Here is an 18,646-nt window from a genome sequence, read left to right as displayed (position 1 = left end):
ACTTCCCTTTTCTCTGCAGACTCATTATGAGGCTGCATGGCACCCTGACTCAAGTCTCTAACAAGATCCCCACCCATTCATTACTTTTTCCTCCTCCTGTATGTTCTTTTCTTGTGTTTTGCTCTAGCCTGGGTCTTTTTTTTTTTTTTTTTTTTCATTTTTCTTTTATTATTCATATGTGCATACAAGGCTTGGTTTATTTCTCCCCCCTGCCCTCACCCCCTCCCTTACCACCCACTCCACCCCCTCCCGCTCCCCCCCTCAATACCCAGCAGAAACTATTTTGCCCTTATCTCTAATTTTGTTGTAGAGAGAGTATAAGCAATAATAGGAAGGAACAAGGGGTTTTGCTGGTTGAGATAAGGATAGCTATACAGGGCATTGACTCACATTGATTTCCTGTGCGTGGGTGTTACCTTCTAGGTTAATTCTTTTTAATCTAACCTTTTCTCTAGTTCCTGGTCTCCTTTTCCTATTGGCCTCAGTTGCTTTAAGGTATCTGCTTTAGTTTCTCTGCATTAAGTAGCCCGGGTCTTTGAAAGAGTAAAATCTACAGCTAGAGTGTGGGTGAGAATCCTATTGAGTGGACTCCAAATAGCCTTGTGTGTCCACAGGTTTACTAGGATCATAAGTAGGTGTCACTTCAAAGTTAGGTGACTAATTTGGGACCATGATGTTAGTCCAGGGAGAAGAATCCAAGCTGGATAATGAAAAATGATTTTGTTTGAAACCTGGGTAAAGAGGACCAAGGAGGCTGCCAAATGACAGAGACATTATGTTGGGACAGGAATGAGCTAGAGCTAACCAGTCAGTCTTGTATTTTTTTTTTGTCACTTTCCATTTTCTTCTGCTATTTTGACCCTTATATTATCATTTCCTCTTACTTTTCATTTCTTTGTTTTCCCAAGGTTTGTTACATCTAGGTTGCCAGAGACTTCTATGTCCCAAGCCCCATAGACTTCCTTGTCAGTTCCTACCCAAAATTCCCCGTTGTGTATTTGCATCCATGACTTGCTTCTGCCTCCTCCTATGCTGGGGTCTTGGTTGACCTTATCCTTCCTTCACTCCTCTGACTTATTTTTTACATCTCTCCATCTTACCACAAATGCTCTGTCTTTTGTCATGACCAAATCATTCCTCATTTTTATCAGTGGGAAAATCCAAAGATGTCCATTGCATCATCTCTAAAAGAGGAATCCAGACTTTTCTTTATCTAAGCTAACATTCCCGGACTACTTTTTTTTTATGCTTTGTGTATCATCTCATTTCATCTTCAGGTAGGAAATATTGTTAAGGTAAGGGGTTGCCTTATCTTAAAGGTAAGGCAATAGAAGCAAAAAGAGATTCAGTTCCTTGTCCAAGATAATGCAACAAGGTAAATGGTTGAGCTTGGGTTGTCTCATGCCAGAGTCTCCACTCTTTGCTGTGGAGCTCCTTCCCCTCTGGCTTGAAGAGGAATGAAGCATCATGTTTGCCAGCAAGGGGATGGATTTCATGCCTAGAAGACCCTTCCAAAGCAGTGTTCATGGGATGCTGTGAGGTCATGTAGGGTGGTAAGCCCCTTTCTCATGAGGTGGCCTTTGTCATAAAACCCTGAACTGTATTATAATGTGAGTTGGTATGAAGCCTGGAACTTTGGGTGGTCTCTGAGTAGGGGAGCAAATTAAGGTGAAATTAATTCCTAGACTGTGTCCTTGTCACTGTCAACATGCTGACTCTTCAGCAGTGTGGAGTTCTCCCAGTTAAGACTCTCAATGTTTTGTTTTTTGCAGAGCCTGTGTCATCTTGGGAGTGATATTCCTTCTGTCATCCATATGCATAGTGGTCAAAGCCATCCATGATCTCTCAACTAAGCTGCTACCAGAAGTGGTAAGCTCCTTCTTCCTTAACAGTCCTTCCTGCAGCACCAGCTCCTGCACTGTCTCTCATTGGGGTGGGGGTGGGGAAGAGCAGTTGGACAGGTAGAAGGAGAGCTACAACATTTTGGACCAGAAGAACTCATTGCAGGAATGCAAATGACTTGGCAGAGCCAAACACAGGGCACAACAAAGAGACTCCGAGCAGTTGAACTGGTACTTAGTTCTGTGTTCCTCTCCTTAGGTCTTTTGACTAGTTTTAAGCAGGATGTCTTTCTTTTGGGAAAGAGAAATGGGGCTGTTTTTGTGTAGCAGTGATCCAAACTGTGTTGTTTGTATCTGTTGCTCTGTATCCATTCCACAATTGCTGTAACAAGGTTTACTTATTCCCACTTCAATTCAATACATAAATCTTTCACATTAGATTTTCTAGCACAGCTGACATTCTGATATAGAAACTGGAGGACACAATTTCATATTAAAATGTGTCTTTGCTGCTTTGTCCTTGGGGTGAAAGTCATTAACTGAACTCTGATTCTTTTTTTTTTCCCCTTATGAATGCTGAGAAAGGAAGTATTTTTATAGTTTCCTATCAGGCAGTCTTTATGGAAGACAACTGATTTGGTTACCAGAAGATGAAGATGCTGCCGTTATAATAATTCTCTGCACCGGCTGGAGGTGTGGAGGGGTCAAAGTTATGCCTTTTCTCAGTGATTGTGCCTGCAAAGTGTGTCTCCAGCGTCTCTCCAAGATTTCACTATAGGAGGCTCGCTTTCTGCTTCCTCCCTCTATCTGCCATCTTGGAATCATACAAGTTCATGGCAATGTGAATGCAGAATAGGGCCTTGTAGGATGTGATTTGACTTAAGCATGGCTGTGATGCACCATCTTATATAAGGTCAAATGATTAGGCTGTTAATTTCACTGTTAGAAAAATATATGTTAATTCTTGGGGTAATCTACTGCATTTGTGTGTATGTGTTTATGGGGGTATTCTACTGCATTTAGTGGAGGGATTAAAGTGGAGGCTTTAAGTTGTTTCCTCAATCCCTTTAAGCAAAAATTAGAGCCATCGTGCTCGCTTTGGCAGCACATATACTAAAATTGGAACGATACAGAGAAGATTAGCATGGCCCCTGTGCAAGGATGACACGCAAATTCGTGAAGTGTTCCATATTTAAAAAAAAAATTAGAGCCATCTCTTTCATAGTCTACCAGAATCTTAACTGTTATTTATCACCACAGTGGGACCAAAGCTGATTCCCTATTATCTTAGTGACGGGAAGGAAAGACAGATGCCTAGGTAGGAATGTACCTACATAGTATTTGGCCATTTTCAGAAGCAGAGATGGTTCAAGCAAATATTAGTATTTATGACAGTCTTGTGCTCTTCATCTCCTATGTACTGAATTCTCTCATACTGGTCTTCCTGGTCACCCTGGGATCTTGGACTCTTCCATCTTTTTCTTCCATTAAATTTGCTATCCCATTGTTCCATTCTGTCAGAATCTGAATCTGTTTCAGAGATGAAGGCACTAAGTGTGATAATGCATGTTAGACATCAGTCAGGTAACAGCCACATTTTTCGGGGGATGCCTCAACTTAAAAAAAATGTTACTAGGTGGGAATTTTTACCACTACACCAGTTGACATATTCATTTATTTAGGCATTAAAGATTCATTTCTGGCAGGGGTAACTTAACATGGAATAGATGGTTATGCTCACTGGTCCTTGTAGAGGCCATCCTTGTGTTTCTTTTGATAACTGGACCACTTTTCATTGAAAACAGTCTCTCATTATCCCATGGTGCAAATACTTTTTTTTAATTAACTTTTTTATTATTGTTGTTCTGGGGGTACATTGTGAATTTTACAAAAGTCCTTAAACTATATCGTAGTTGAATTTACCCCTTCTATCTTCTGCTTTTATCTCCCCTTCCCCCATTCCTGGAAGTTTCAACAGGTCTCATTTTTCCATTTTCATACATGACTATATAATATTTCCACCAGCAAATATTCTTTTTTTATTATTAATTTATTCACATGTGCATACAATGTTTGGGTCATTTCTCCCCTCTCCTCCACCCTCTCCTCCCCTCCCCCCCCCAGTTCCAGGCAAGTCCTGTTCTGCCCTTATCACTAATTTTGTTGAGGAAAAGACATAAACATAATAAGGAAGACAAAGCATTTTTGCTAGCTGAGTTAAGGATAGCTATACAAAAATATTCCTAGCATTGCTTTCGTGTACACGTGTTATGACCCATGTTGACTCATCTCTAACTGATCTTTACAGTGGTTACTGATCCCCTTCTCATGATAACCTCTGTTGCTCTAAGGTTTCTGTATTAGTTCCTCTGGAGTGGGGACATCAAATGCTTTCATGTTTTGGGTTTTCTACCTATTCCCATACCTCCCTTATGTGCTCTCCTCTTGTCATGTGACCCAAGTCCAACCACATTGCTGCATTTGCCCTAGATCTAAAGTCTGCACATGAGGGAGAACATACGATTTTTGGTCTTCTGAGCTTGGCTGACCTCACTCAGAATGATGTTCTCTAGTTCCATCCATTTACCTGCAAATGATAAGATTTCATTCTTCTTCATAGCTGAGTAAAATTCCATTGTGTACAAGTACCACATTTTCTTGATCCATTTGTCAATAGTGGGGCATCTTGGTTTCCATAACTTGGCTATTGTGAATAGCGCTGCAATAAATGTGGGTGTGCAAGTGCCTCTGGAGTAACCTGTGTCGCATTCCTTAGGATATATCCCCAGGAGTGGGATTGCTGGATCATATGGCAGGTCTATGTTTAGTTTTTTACAAGCCTCCAAATTTTTTTCCACAGTGGCTGCACCAGCTTGCATTCCCACCAGCAGTGGACTAGGGTTTCTTTTTCCCCACATCCTCGCCAACACCTGTTGGTGGTGGTGTTTTTGATGATGGCTAATCTAACAGGGGTGAGGTGGAATCTTAGTGTGGTTTTGATTGGCATTTCCTTTATGCCTAGAGATGGTGAGCATTTTTTCATGTGTTTTTTGGCCATTTGCATTTCTTCTTTTGAGAAAGTTCTGTTTTAGTTCACTTGCCCATTTCTTAATTGGTTAATTGATTTTAGGAGAGTTTAGTTTGTTAAGTTCCCTGTATATTCTGGTTATCAGTCCCTTGTCTGATGTATAGCTGGCAAATATTTTCTCCCACTCTGTGGGTGGTCTCTTTCCACCAGCAAATATTCTTTAAGTGAAGAAATTCACCAACCTAAGTTCACCCAATGTGGAACTGTCCAATGTCCTGACCCAGACGGGGTTCAGAAAGAGTAGAAGATGCTGAAGATGGTCCTGTCCTTGGGGACACAGCTACTGCAGTCTTTTATCAGTTTTGGGGTGGGATTTAAAAATTACATCCAAGCCAGACATGGTGGTGCATGCCTATAAGCCCAGTTACTCAGGCAGAGGTAGGAGGATTGTGAATTTGAGGCCAGCCTGGGCAAAGTTAGCAAGACCCTGTCTCAAAAACAAAATACAAGGTCTGGGGGTGTGGCTCAAGTGGTAGAGCACTTGCAGAGCTAGAGCCCTGGATTTAATTCTCAGTACTGTCAAAACAAAACAAAACAAAACCCACTTACGGATATCTTATTTCCAGTTGATTTTTTTTAAAGTCTTTTTAGCATAGTAAAGGTTGACTTTCAAGCTGCAGGAGCTCCTTTTCCTGGGGGTGAAGGGAAAGCCTCCTGTTGGTTGAACAGCACACAGGCCAGGTAAATGCTACCAGGTCATAACCAAAGGTTTTTAAATCTCAAATCTTCTGGTTTCCTTGCTCTACACTAGAAGTTTGTAGAAGCCAGCAGGCTATGGCCAGGTCCCCAATCCCTGACCTACAAAAATTTAGAATGAGAATTCATCCATAATACCTTCACATACATTAGGAGTAACAAACTCAAGCTCAAATGTCCACAGAAGCCAGTCCTGAAAAGAAAAGAAAATTAGGAGAAGCTAGCCAGGTCTGTGGTTTTGTGGAGTGTGCACCCAGCTGAGGGTCACCCACAGTTGTTATGCTAGAATGTGGACAAGGTGTAACAAATTTTTAGGAGAGCAGGGAAACTTCTGTTTACTATGAAACAAACTTGCAACAATAAAGTTTGAAAACCTGGTCGGGTGAGGGTGGATAACATCTTGTAGGTCACATATAGTGTGTGCCTTTTGGCTGCACCTACACAGTTTGTGCCTTCTGGTGGAAGCAGACTGAGTATATGGTCTAGACAAAACCAAGGACACTGATCTTTAGGGACTTGATGTCACAAACTTCCCTCTCAATTACACCTTCACCCTTGGCCTCAACTGCAGAGTTTTGTTTTGCACTTGATTTCTATTCTCTTAAAAACAGGTCTTCCCTTCCACAGTCCTGTTTTCAGAGCCACTTTCTTTTAATTTAGCAGCACAATTCTCAGAGTGAGAATCAGTGCAAGAATGGGTCAATTTTGAATAAAAAAGTCATGCAGTTAGAAATTACCCAACCATGAAGTCAGCTGGCTCTGTGCTTCCTCTGTGTCCTGCCCTGGGGGTGGGGGGTGGGGCAGCATACATTTGCTTCAGAGGAGGAATGGGGCCAGCCTGACTCTCCAGGGAGCCCTAATGTAGCACTCTGCTGGGAGGCTGCATAAACCAGTGGCAGGAGCTGGCTCCCACACACCCTGCAGTTGGTTGCTTTGTCTGGTTAATGAAACAGATTTCAAAAGAGCCTTCTCTGAAACTGCACAGACTGTGGTTCTGGAACTCAGGCAGATGTGGGAGATGCTTGTCTTACGTGCATAGGTCACTGCTTGTTTATTTATAGCATGAAGAAATATTTATAACATGAAGGAAAGAACCTCTAAACAAAAATGAGCTTCTAGAAATCTGTGACTCTACTTACCCTCTGACTGCTTTAACCTTTACATCTTATTTATTTTAATTGTTTTTATTGACAAGTGAAAGTTGTATATAACTGTGGTGTATAGCATGACGTTTTGATATGTCTACATTGTAGAATGGCTAACATGGTTGCTTTAAAAGACACATCGTGCTCTTCCTGTTCTGGTCCCCTCCCCATGCTGCTTTGGTAAGGACGGACAGGTGGCCCACTTCCCCTTTCTTCTGGGACACGGGGCTCTCAAAGGCGAAGTGATCTCCCCGAGGTTGTCAGCTGGCTCATGGCAGAGCCTGGGTTTTTGAACTCTTGTCTTCTTGTCCAGAGCTCTCTCAGCTTTTGGTACTAAGGGCTCTGATGTCCATTGGCTTTGGGCCATGGACCCCCTGAATGTCTCCTCCTCATGCTCCAACAAGGCAGTGCTATCAGAGGCTGTACTGGAGGGAGGGGTCCAGGCCCCCAGCTGGTCCCATTTCTGGTTACTTCTGGCACCCTGCCCTTTCCCTACCACACAAGCCTACTGTCCACCTCCCCCCTCCCACCACTGATCAGTGTGTCCCCACTACCTTGTTTCTTGAAAGGCACACTGGCAGGAGAGCCAGGAAGCATTGGAACGTGGTGGGACAGGTGTGGAATGAGGGCCTCACGGGATGCATGGAATCACGCAGAAGGGGGCATTTAGGCTGCTGAGCGTGGTGCAGGGAGCCTAGAGACACAGGCACGCCACGTGATCTCCCTGACCCTTGGTTTCCTTCTGTATAAAATGGAGAATTACTTATGTAAATAAGAATCAGATGAATGATTTATTTAAAATGTCACTAGAGGATAATGTTTCCATTGTTGGTGCTATGAGATCTGCTTTTTGAGGCTTCTGAATTGCCAATGAAAGTTACCCCAACTCTCGGCCTTTGGTCATTTCAGACTGGGCTCCTCAGCCCCTCTTCCTTGTCTCCTGGTCTCCCTCTGGCTGTGAAGCCTACATGATCACTTACAGCTACTCTGATGCTTGTCTTTGAGGTACCCCTGTATCCCTGGGAACCTGCCTGGGACTGGCATTGCTCTCCCATAGGCTTCAGGTGACCACAGGTAACTTTGGACCATTTTCTCAGAGAACACAGAATGCACAATGAGAAGACCTGTTTGCTAAGCCTAACCCACCAGTTGTTGGCTGGATGGCTTTTAACAGATCAGTTGTCCTCTGTTTCCTCATTCGTAAATGGATATAGTACCACCTACTTCACAGCAGTGATTGCAGGAAGTGGCTGATACCATGAGCGTGGGATTGCTCTATAAACAGTTACATGCTTACGGGGAAACGGATGATATTGCTTCTGATTCCAGGGCTCTAGAAACCCTGTCCTTGCCCTCCAGCTCTTTCTGTGTCCTGATCAGTTTGCAGTCTGTTCCCTTCTTCCCTCAGCTGAGAGCAGAAGCTTTACCTGGGTCCAACCTCCTTAAGGACTGTTTGTCAATAATACCGATCCCAATGATAATTATGGTAAGAAATAGTTATTTACCAGCAATAAATAATACGTGGTCTTACATTGATAATGATAATTGCTAGCAATTATCATAGATAATCGCAGTGTCTATGTTCCCCAGACCCTCCTGTCTACGCACTCTGGATTCAATGTGAAATAGCAGCCAGGGCTAGAGCTTTTTTTTTCATGCTCTGCAGAGCCCTTTACTTCTCAGAGGACTTTTTCTCCCAAGGAGCTCACAGTTGGGGAAAGCCACATGAGCTGATACCATCCACATGTGGTGATAAGGGCTATGATAGAGTCACACGTGAACAGAGAAGAGGCGACTTGTGTATTGGCCTGGATGAGGGAGCACAGTCTTCCTGGGCTCCTCCCTCTGTAGTCCATTTGAAGAGCAATGGGTGGTGGCCACACAGGCCACGGTGGGAAAGGACAGAGGGGCAGGATGGTGAGGCCGCTCTAGGCAGAGCAGCAGCAGAAGCCACAGGTTCTGTGTAAACCTCATCTTTCTCAAGTTTTCCTTTTCTCTTCACCCTAGAACCTCAGAGTGAAAGGGGAAAGGACAGAGAGAAAAAGGTGAAGGGAGAGGAAGGAAAAGGAAGAAGGAAAAAGATAACTGTATCATAAAGCAGAAACAATTGCTTAGCAATTTTTTATTTCTTCTTCCTCAAATAGCCAGGCTTCCCCTGATCTCTCCTCACGAGTTTTAGCCTACAATTCCACACCATCTGCCAGGACAAAGCAGCATCACTCCAGCAATAACAGGGAGGCCCTCGATTGCTCATTGTCTTGCAGGTAGCCCGTCAGCCTTATTTCTTTCCCAGTTCCCGTAGACTGAGGGTGGCACCTGGCAAGGTAGTCGTTGTCCATCATGAGAGCACCTGTTCAGCAGTGCTCACTAAGTGTGTCTCACTTTTGAAGGCTGGTTGAGTATGGGTGAGTGGGGGCGGGGTCTGCAGGCATGGTGGGTCAGTGTGCTTCTGCAAGATCATCAGATGGGATTCCACTCTCAAGAATAAAGCTGGAAATAAAACTCTTGTAAAGGGTAGTTACGGTTTGGGTTTGCAAGTCCACAGCCAAGGACTTTCTCCAAGGATCTTCCTGCCCACAGAAGTGACAGTGAGTCTTGAATTTGTAGGCTTCTGTGTTTGCAAAGTGTTCAGCCAGCGTTCAGTCTCTAGCTTGGGCTGTTTGGAGTTATTTAGTCCTTCTTCGGTTATTATGATATTGCTCTGAGTGAGTCTTTCCCTTGTAGGATAGCAACATCCTGCCTGCCCTTCTCTCCTACATCCTTGTTTTCAGTTGAGGTTCACTTGTCCTCTCCATCTCATCAATCTTTCCCTCTCAGGGCTTCTCCCCGCCCCACACTTAACCTTCTGAGCTCTCTGCCCTCCTCCTTGGAACTCTCCCTCTGTACCCATCCTTGCTCCTCCTCCTGGTATCTTCAGTCACTCCCTGCTTGCCAACTTCCTAGTCACTCATTGGCTTTCATTTCCCTGCCTCCCCTGAAGTAGCCTATCTAAAGACATCCTTGCCATAACATTCTTGTATCACCTCAAGTTCAAACCCTGCTTTCCCTTGGCCTGCCCCTGTTAGTAAATTCTTCCTGGTATCTCTTCAGAGATAGGAAGCATTTAGCAAAAGGAAATGAGGCAGGATGGTTGGGGGGACCAATAAAGTCTGGGGCACAGTAGGTGTCTTCCCAACATAGCAGCCCACCCAGGCCACTTGTCAGTCTCGAGCCTTCTGAAGCAATGACTTGGCCGGTGGAGCACATCTCCAGGGCAGAAATTGGTACTGAGTGAGCTCTCCCAGGCTAAAGTCAGAGAGGCAGGTCCCAACACTGCCGCTTTCTCACTGAGGGATCTAGGGCAGGTTGTGTAATCTTTCTTTCTACCTTGGTTTCTTTGTAAAATGCAATACCATCGCGCACAAAATTAAAGACATAGGAATTTTCTGAGCATAGAACCACTGAGTGGATGTTGGCTGGTGCTGTGGTGAGGCTACAGAAGAGTCTTCTAAGAAGCTGGTGGACCTATTGGTGCCTTTAATACTGGATGATGAGGCCATATTGAACCGTCTAGGAAGTGCCTTCAACAGTGCTCTTTTCTGCTCAGATTGGATGATGCTGTAGGCTCACTCTTGTGCAGTAACCTATAATTTCTGATTCTCCATCAGCAACAGAGATTCATCTTCCAGTATGATGTACTAAGCATAACTCTAAATTTAACTTGGGAGGACTACTTGTGGAAAACTTAAATTGATTTTTTATTTAAAAAATTATACATAGTCAAACTCTTCCATGTCCCCCACCACTCTCTCCCCAGCACTGCCCAGAGACAGACAAAATTTATGGTATGAGACTATCAGTGGTGTCCTGCTCTTGTTACTTTCATATAAATAACTCCATTACTTTAACAAGATTGGTCTCTTCATTTGTCCCAGAGCCAAGAATCGACAAGCTTCTCAAAGAACAGAACGAAGCACTGGTGAAAGTGTGTTATTATTGACTTGAGTGAATTCAAGAAGAACAGAAAGGCCAGAAATAGACTCATGCATACCTGCATACCTGCTTACCTGACCAACTGATTTTTGGCAAAGGTACCACAGTACCCCAGTGGAGGAAAGGAAAGTGTCTCCAATACTTAGTGCTAAATCAACCAACTAGTCACAAAGACAAAAAGGACATCAACCCTTATACAAAAGTTCTTTATTTCTTTATTTTTTTTACAAAAGTTCTTTTAAAAGGTTGGGTGTAGTGGTTCATGCCTGTAATCCCAGCTACTTGGAGGTGGGATCTGGAGGATCAGCTTCAAGGAAGCCTGGTAAAAAGTTAGCAAGACCCAATCTCAACCAACAAGCTGGGCATGATGTGTGTGCTTGTGATCCCAGCTACTGGGAAGCATAGGGAGAAGGGTTATGGTCTGAGGCTAGCCAGCCTTGGGCAAAAAGCATTAGACCCTATCTGAAAAATAACTAAAAAAGACTGGGGGCGTGGCTGAAGTGGTAGAATGCCTGCCTTGTAAGAGTGAGACCCTGAGTTCAAACTAGTACTGCCAAAGGAAAAAAAAAGTTCATTCAAATGAATTGTAAGCCTCTATGTCAAATCCAAAACTATAAAACTTCTTAAAAAATAAGAGAAAATCTTTGGGATAGGCAAATGCCTTAGAACTTTGAACTATAAATCAAAATGTTGAATACTGGAATTTATGAAAATGAGAAAACTTCCCTACAAAATCACTAAGAAAATAAGACTGCAGATCACACATATTAGATACAGATTTCATACCCAGAATATAAGAAAGGATATAAAGAAAAGCTTTGTAAGACACCAATCAACAAAAATTGGAAAGTATTTATGTAGGCATTTTCATAAGAACAGGTAAATGAATGGCTGGTAAGGACGTGTAAACACGTTCAACATTATTAGTCATCAGGGAATTACAAATTAAAATTACGATGCACCCATTACAATATCTAATTAAAAAAACAAAAACGTGTGGGGCACCTAGACTTCTCATACACTGAGGACGAGAGAATAAAATAGTACAACCATTTTGGAGGATGATTCAGAGTTCCTTAAAAAGTAAATAAATGTCCATTTGCTGTCTTGAATGACCTAGTCATTCCATCCTTAAGTACTTACCCAAGGGAAATGAAAACATGTCTGGGCAAAGACTCAAACGAATGTGTATCGTAGTTTTACTTCTAATATCAGAAACTGGGGACTATCCATATACAGATCAACAGGTGAGTGGGTAAGACAGTTATGCTCTTAGAGTGGAATAGTCCTCAGCAATGAAAAGGCACTGTTGACCCCTGCAGCAGCCTGGGGGAATCGCAGAGTAATTAAGGTAGGTTCCAGAAGCAAGGCAAAAGAAATGTACCCTGTATTACTCCGTTTATTAAATATTTTGTATATAAACTAGCCTATAGTGAGAGAAAGCAGATCGTACTTGCCCCAGTCTCGAGGTTGTGGGAAGGAGGAATTAATCAGGAATCATGAGGATACTTTTGGGGGTGATGGAAATACTCATTTTGAGTGATAGTTTCACAGGTATAAAAAATGTCAATGTTGATGAAAGTGTACACTTTAAATACGTATAGTTCAAGTGCATCCAAAGGCTGTGCTTGGCCATAAATGACCCCAGATAGAAATCCTGCTGAGACCCATGTAGGATAAGGAAGCTTCCATGATAGATTTCATTTTCCTGAGTGTGGCCTGTACATTTAGTACATGGGATGTTGATAGCACGTTAAAAGTTATACCATAGATAGTATGAGAAGACGGAGTGTATGATTAGAGGGGAAAGTGTGATATGTTAATAGGCTAATTTTTTTTCTTTTATTATTCATATGTGCATACAAGGCTTGGGTCATTTCTCCCCCCTGCCCCCACCCCCTCCCTTACCACCCACTCCGCCCCCTTCCTCTCCCCCCCACCCCCTCAATACCCAGCAGAAACTATTTTGCCCTTATCTCTAATTTTGTTGTAGAGAGAGTATAAGCAATAATAGGAAGGAACAAGGGTTTTTGCTGGTTGAGATAAGGATAGCTATACAGGGCATTGACTCACATTGATTGCCTGTGCGTGTGTGTTACCTTCTAGGTTAATTCTTTTTGATCTAACCTTTTCTCTAGTTCCTGGTCCCCTTTTCCTATTGGCCTCAGTTGCTTTTAAGGTATCTGCTTTAGTTTCTCTGCATTAAGGGCAACAAATGCTAGCTAATTTTTTAGGTGTCTTACCTATCCTCATCCCTCCCTTGTGTGCTCTCGCTTTTATCATGTGCTCAAAGTCCAATCCCCTTGTTGTGTTTGCCCTTGATCTAATGTCCACATATGAGGGAGAACATACAATTTTTGGTCTTTTGGGCCAGGCTAACCTCACTCAGAATGATGTTCTCCAATTCCATCCATTTACCAGCGAATGATAACATTTCGTTCTTCTTCATGGCTGCATAAAATTCCATTGTGTATAGATACCACATTTTCTTAATCCATTCATCAGTGGTGGGGCATCTTGGCTATTGTGAATAGTGCCACAATAAACATGGGTGTGCAGGTGCCTCTGGAGTAACCTGTGTCACAGTCTTTTGGGTATATCCCCAAGAGTGGTATTGCTGGATCAAATGGTAGATCAATGTCTAGCTTTTTAAGTAGCCTCCAAATTTTTTTCCAGAGTGGTTGTACTAGTTTACATTCCCACCAACAGTGTAAGAGGGTTCCTTTTCCCCCACATTAATAGGCTAAATATAACAGCTGTCACCAGAGGCAGTTAGTAAGTGGAGCTTTTGCTCAAACATGAGTGATTTTGTGTGGTTGCCAGAAACACCCCTGAAGTGGGAGGTGCGTGCTTCTGAGCGTGTTCATCACACTAAGCCTGTGGAAGCATGGGCAGGTGTTCCTCTAGGTCTCTTGCATAGCCTGATTGTTTGTCAGTTAGCGTTGCCTAGGAAATAACAGCACAGGAGTCTCTGATTGGCCTCTTTTCCTCGCTCTGGAAACCTTGGAATTTAGTCAGAAGATGATAGGTCTGCGAGCTGTCTGCTATATTCTTTGTCTATTATGTCTCTTTGTGTTTTCCACTTCAAAAAAAATGCTTTTTAGCTTGATGTCTCATTAGACCTTCACGGTGTCCCTGACATAGGTGGAGGCATTAGACCCACTGCCATTTAATGACAAGGCAACAAATCTTCAAATAGGAGGAAAATGTCTCAGTGTAGACTACATAATACCAGTGTCAAAGACACGAGGTAGGTGGGACCAGGTGCCTTGATGGCCTAGGGACTCAGCATCACAGATGATTCTGAATAGACTCCAAGTCTAGGATTTTCTCACATTCTACTAAATGAGAGTGAGTCTCCCAGCCCCATCTTCCCAGGGACTGTGGAAATTCTAACTTGATTGGTACCATGAAGTCCTTTCTTAGAGGGATGTTGGGTTAGGGTAAAAAAAGAGGAGGGAGAAGGGGGAGATGTGTTCATTTCTCTCTACCCCCTACTTTAGGACCATCTGTATATTTAAGGTTACTGGTGTTTATCAAAGATGGGGGTTCGGTGTAGCCACAGTGAGTACTTTGGTATTCAAATGCCTCTGTACTTGACCTTGGAACACTTATTTAATCTCTTGGCACTAGTTTTTCCATCTGGAATGTGAGAACAAACTAACTTCAAACTTGTTTCTCTCTGTAGGTTTTGAGAGCGATTTCTTATTTTTTGAAGAAAGAAACATTTTCTTTCAAAAGGTGTTTTAACAGTTTAGTACAACTATTGATTGACTTCCCGAAGTATAATATGAACAACTTGTTCTTTATAACTTTTATTGTTTATTGTTTAGCTTATGGTGAATTTTGTTGTTTGTTTCCCAAGCTTGGACTAAAGTATCTCTTTATACAAGCTCACAATGCATCCTAGCACAGCAAAGCAGGGGAGTTTGGGCAGTAATGAGGGCTCCTCTTATTAACTGCTCCATCCTCCTGTCAGTGGCCAGTGTGGTTCCTTTGGACTATTCTGCCCATAACCAGAATATGAATATTTAGTAACAAAGCCACATGTAACTGGACTCTTAGGGAAATATCAGCTACTTCCCTGAGATGGTTTTTGGGGCACTGGGTAATAGTTCTTAACTCTTGCACGCTCTCCAGTCACCTGGAGAGTTGAGAAATTCTAAAAACAAGATGGCTAAAAGTTCTTTTCAAGGAGAGGCAGAGCGTGCAACCAGAGTGGCCGTGGGTGCTTGAGAAGGTCAGTGCATGAGGAGGGTCCTGACCTTCTCCTTTATTCTCCTTTATCTATGGTTGACTGTTCCAAAGAGGGAGGGTGTAGGCAGCAAAGGTGGCAAGAGCTATGGTCCTTGACACTTCTGCCTCCTGCTGGGAGAACAGCCTTGGTGAAGTTAGCTAGGTTCTGCCTGTCACCAGCCATCTATTTTAGCCAGCTCCATCCCTTCTCCCTTTGCAGTTCCCAAGCACCACTCGGCCCAGATTTAGGTGTGTGTCCTTAGCGCTCCTGAGACACTTCGTGCCGATGGCTGCAGTGGCTCTTAGCACACTAAAGAGTGATTTTTGGGCTTCTTGTCTCTAAGGTTAGACCAAGAGAGAGGTAGAATGTAAACTCTTTGAGAAGATTGGAAAGCCTTCTGTACTTGACCTTGGGACTCTTATTTAATCTCTTGGCACTAGAGAGCTCTTGGACTTATATGTGCTGCCTTCCAGCATCTACGTCAGGGCCTGGCACATGGGAGCAACTCAGTGTTGGTTGACTATAGGAATCCATGCATTTGGGAGGCTGGGGGTTGGGCCAGGTGGCTGGCCAGTACTGTTCTTGGGAATAGGTATAACCAAGAGCAACTTATCTTTCAAGGAACTGCAAACTGACTGCCTACAACCTTGCTCTGGATATTTTCATCTCTATGGGAGAATGATAGACAGCAAAAGAGGCTTGTGGTAGGCTACTCACCCCCAATTTGTAGCCTTGACTTCTCTGTCCTGGGATGTTCTAATGAATGTGAGGGAATGTTTTATGTCTGTATTTTTTCTTTTGAGTTTTAGTATTGGCATTTAATTTCCATTTTCCGTTTTGTTTTCAACTAAAAGAGAGAGTCCATTCTGCTGTGTAAGTACTTCTGAGGAGCTCTAATGTAAGTCTGAGGAGCAATCCAGATTCATTAGTGACTGAGCACTAATGAGGGATTTCAGAGTAACTAGTGATGGAACAGGCTGTAAAAAATGACAAGTGCTGCCCTGTGTGACACACAGGTGGCCTCAACCTTTCAATGCAACCTGAAGCTAGGTGTTGCTTTGAAGGTATTGTGTAGGTGTGATGAACCTCTATGATCAGCTGACTTCAGTATAGGAACTTATTGTTGATAATCAGAGTGAGCCCAACTCAGTCAGTTGAGAGGCCCCAAGAAGAACTGAGGTTTCTCTGAGGAAGAAAGTCCACCTGTGGACAGCAGCTTCCACTCTCTAAGTGTCCAACCTATTGACCCTGTGAACTTGGAACTTGTCTAGTCACCTCACAACCACTTAAGCCTCTTCTCACAGTAAATATCGGTCTCCCACAGATTCTTTTTCTGGGTGAAATCTGACTGATATAACCAGAGATCACTGTCCTGAAGTGCATTCTTTCTATTTTAGACATGTATATAATAGCCAATTGTCTTTCAAGGCCTGTTATATAAAATAATCCCCTCTCTAGAGTTAGCCATTTATAAGTCAACTTCCACATCTCTTGTTTCAACTGTGTGTGTGTGTCTATGTATGCCTGTGTGTGGTGCTGGAGGTCAACCTTGGGGTCTTGCACATGCTAGGTGAGTCCTGTACCACAGAGCCTGCACTCCTGACCCCTCCAACCTTCACATCTCCAGGCAATGTACGTATTTGTGGCTTCTTGGTTATTCAGTTAGAGGCATGATTTATTGACTTCCTGCTCTGGCAGGCCCTTTAACATACCCCCCACTGCCTAACCATCCCATTCTCCAAGTATATTTACCTTGTTATTTTGGTTATATCAACATTCAACACTGTTATTATGATTGTAAATGTTATTCATAGCTGAGTCCTGGATGACTTGGTTTTTTTTTTTTTTTCATTTCTTGCATTACATTTTGTGCTCCTTGGTACTAACAAGAGAATATAAAATATTATACACACACAAACACTTGTTCCTGTCTGCACTGGCAAGCTCTAGTCAGCTCCACCGCTGTTGTCTTGGAATCCTGTGCACTGAATCATTTTACTTTTCCTTTAGGTTGGACCTTGTGTTACTGTCTTTCATGATCTTCTCCATTGTTTTTTGGAACAACACATTCCCCAGGAGCTTCCTGAGAACAAATTCAGGGACAGCAAATTTTTTTGAGACTTTGACTATCTGAAAATGTCTGTCCTCATACTTTTTGGATTCTGTCTTTAGATATTATATGTTTGTATCTAAATACTTGGGTGGAAATGGGTTCACTTTTAGAGTTTTGAAGGCATTCATATATTGTTCTCTAATTTATAGTAACATTGCTTTTGAGCTGTTTAATCCTAGACAATCTCACTGTCTTTGAACTCACTATCATTCATTATCCTCCTGCCTCTTAGCTTCCTAAGTGCTGGGACTACAGGTGTGTTCCACTATACCTGGGATATCTAATGTTATTCTAATAACTAATACTTTGTGTAAAAAAAAAAAAAAGGCATTTGTTCTCTCTGGATGCTTGTAAAATCTTCTGTCTGTCCCCAGAGTTCTGAAAGTCAGACTTTGCCAGGGGAATTTGAGGGGGGTTTTTTGGCATTGTTCTAGGTACTCTAGAACTTAGGTTATTCATTCACAGGAGATTTCTTGGAGATTGTCTTAAATTTTTTTTTTTGCTATATTCTGTTTTGTCTTTTTGTACTTCCTGTTAATAATTTGAACCATATGCAGTGATCTAATTGTTCATTTTTCTTTCTTTTATATTTAATTTTGTCTTTTTTCTGCTTGAAAGGTTTCCTCAGCTGTAACTTTTGGTGCTTTTATTAGGTTGTTAATTTGAATTCCAAGACTTTTTCTTTTTCTTTATATGTTCTTTTTTTTTATAGCATCCTTTTTTTTTATCTGGGAGTTATATCATCACCTATCTCTAATATTAACAGTAGTTTTAAAATATTTTCTTCTTTTGCATACCATTTTTGCCAAATGGCATTTTTCTGTTTTGGTTTCTGCTTTCATAGTAGATGACTTCTCAAAAGTTATTGCTAGCAAAAGAATATATGATTATGTATGGGTGATGTTTATTAAGTATGATCTTAATTCTAGGGTAAGGGTTTTGAACATGGCTTTTGGGTCTATGGATGGAATTTAGGGAACCTCAGAATTTGAATTGGGGAGGATTTGTCTTTGTTTTCATTTAACCATTGCTGGGATTTAATATTTCTTCAATCATAAAATTAGACAATAAACACAGTATGTACTAGAGTACTATGACTTTGTCACCAATAAACATCAGATATTTTCACCTGTAATTACTATTGGCAGATTTCAGAAAGTATTACTCATGCTTTGAACTTAAAATTTCTATGCTTCTTAGATCTATTAGATTTTGCAATTTAATGCGTTAATTTAGCATAAGCAAAATCCAAAAAAGTTACTTTATTATTGCATAATTTTTAAATATTCTATAACTGTATGCTAATATAATTGGTTTCCTTTGTAAGTGTGTATATACTTTAATTTTTATTGGCATAAATTGTACAAAGGAAGTTCAGTATGATATTTACAACATGCTTATAATGTACTTTGATCAAATTTACCCCATCTATATTACTTTTTCTTAATTCTCTTTCCTCCTTCCCCACCTTTTTTAACAGTTTTTGATGAATTTCATTATGCTATTTTCATATATATATATGTGTGTGTGTGTATATAAAATGTTCTATATATG

The 18,646-nt window shown here is 41.9% G+C and overlaps 1 protein-coding gene and 1 non-coding gene across 2 annotated transcripts in view; both read left to right on the top strand.

The window, feature by feature from the left end:
* Tmem163 (transmembrane protein 163) overlaps window positions 1-18,646 on the top strand; it is a 221,037-nt gene that overhangs the window by 178,123 nt on the left and 24,268 nt on the right. The window contains exon 5 of the mRNA XM_074070617.1: window positions 1,773-1,869. Coding sequence (XP_073926718.1) covers window positions 1,773-1,869 — 97 coding nt within the window. The remainder of the gene's footprint in view (window positions 1-1,772; window positions 1,870-18,646) is intronic.
* LOC141422788 (U6 spliceosomal RNA) lies at window positions 2,931-3,037 on the top strand. Its single transcript, XR_012447512.1, has one exon. It is a non-coding gene; the product is annotated as a U6 spliceosomal RNA (small nuclear RNA).

Source organism: Castor canadensis, chromosome 4 (genome assembly GCF_047511655.1).
Source record: "Castor canadensis chromosome 4, mCasCan1.hap1v2, whole genome shotgun sequence".
Classification (NCBI taxonomy): Eukaryota; Metazoa; Chordata; class Mammalia; order Rodentia; family Castoridae; genus Castor; species Castor canadensis.
This window is presented reverse-complemented; position numbering and strand designations above follow the sequence as displayed.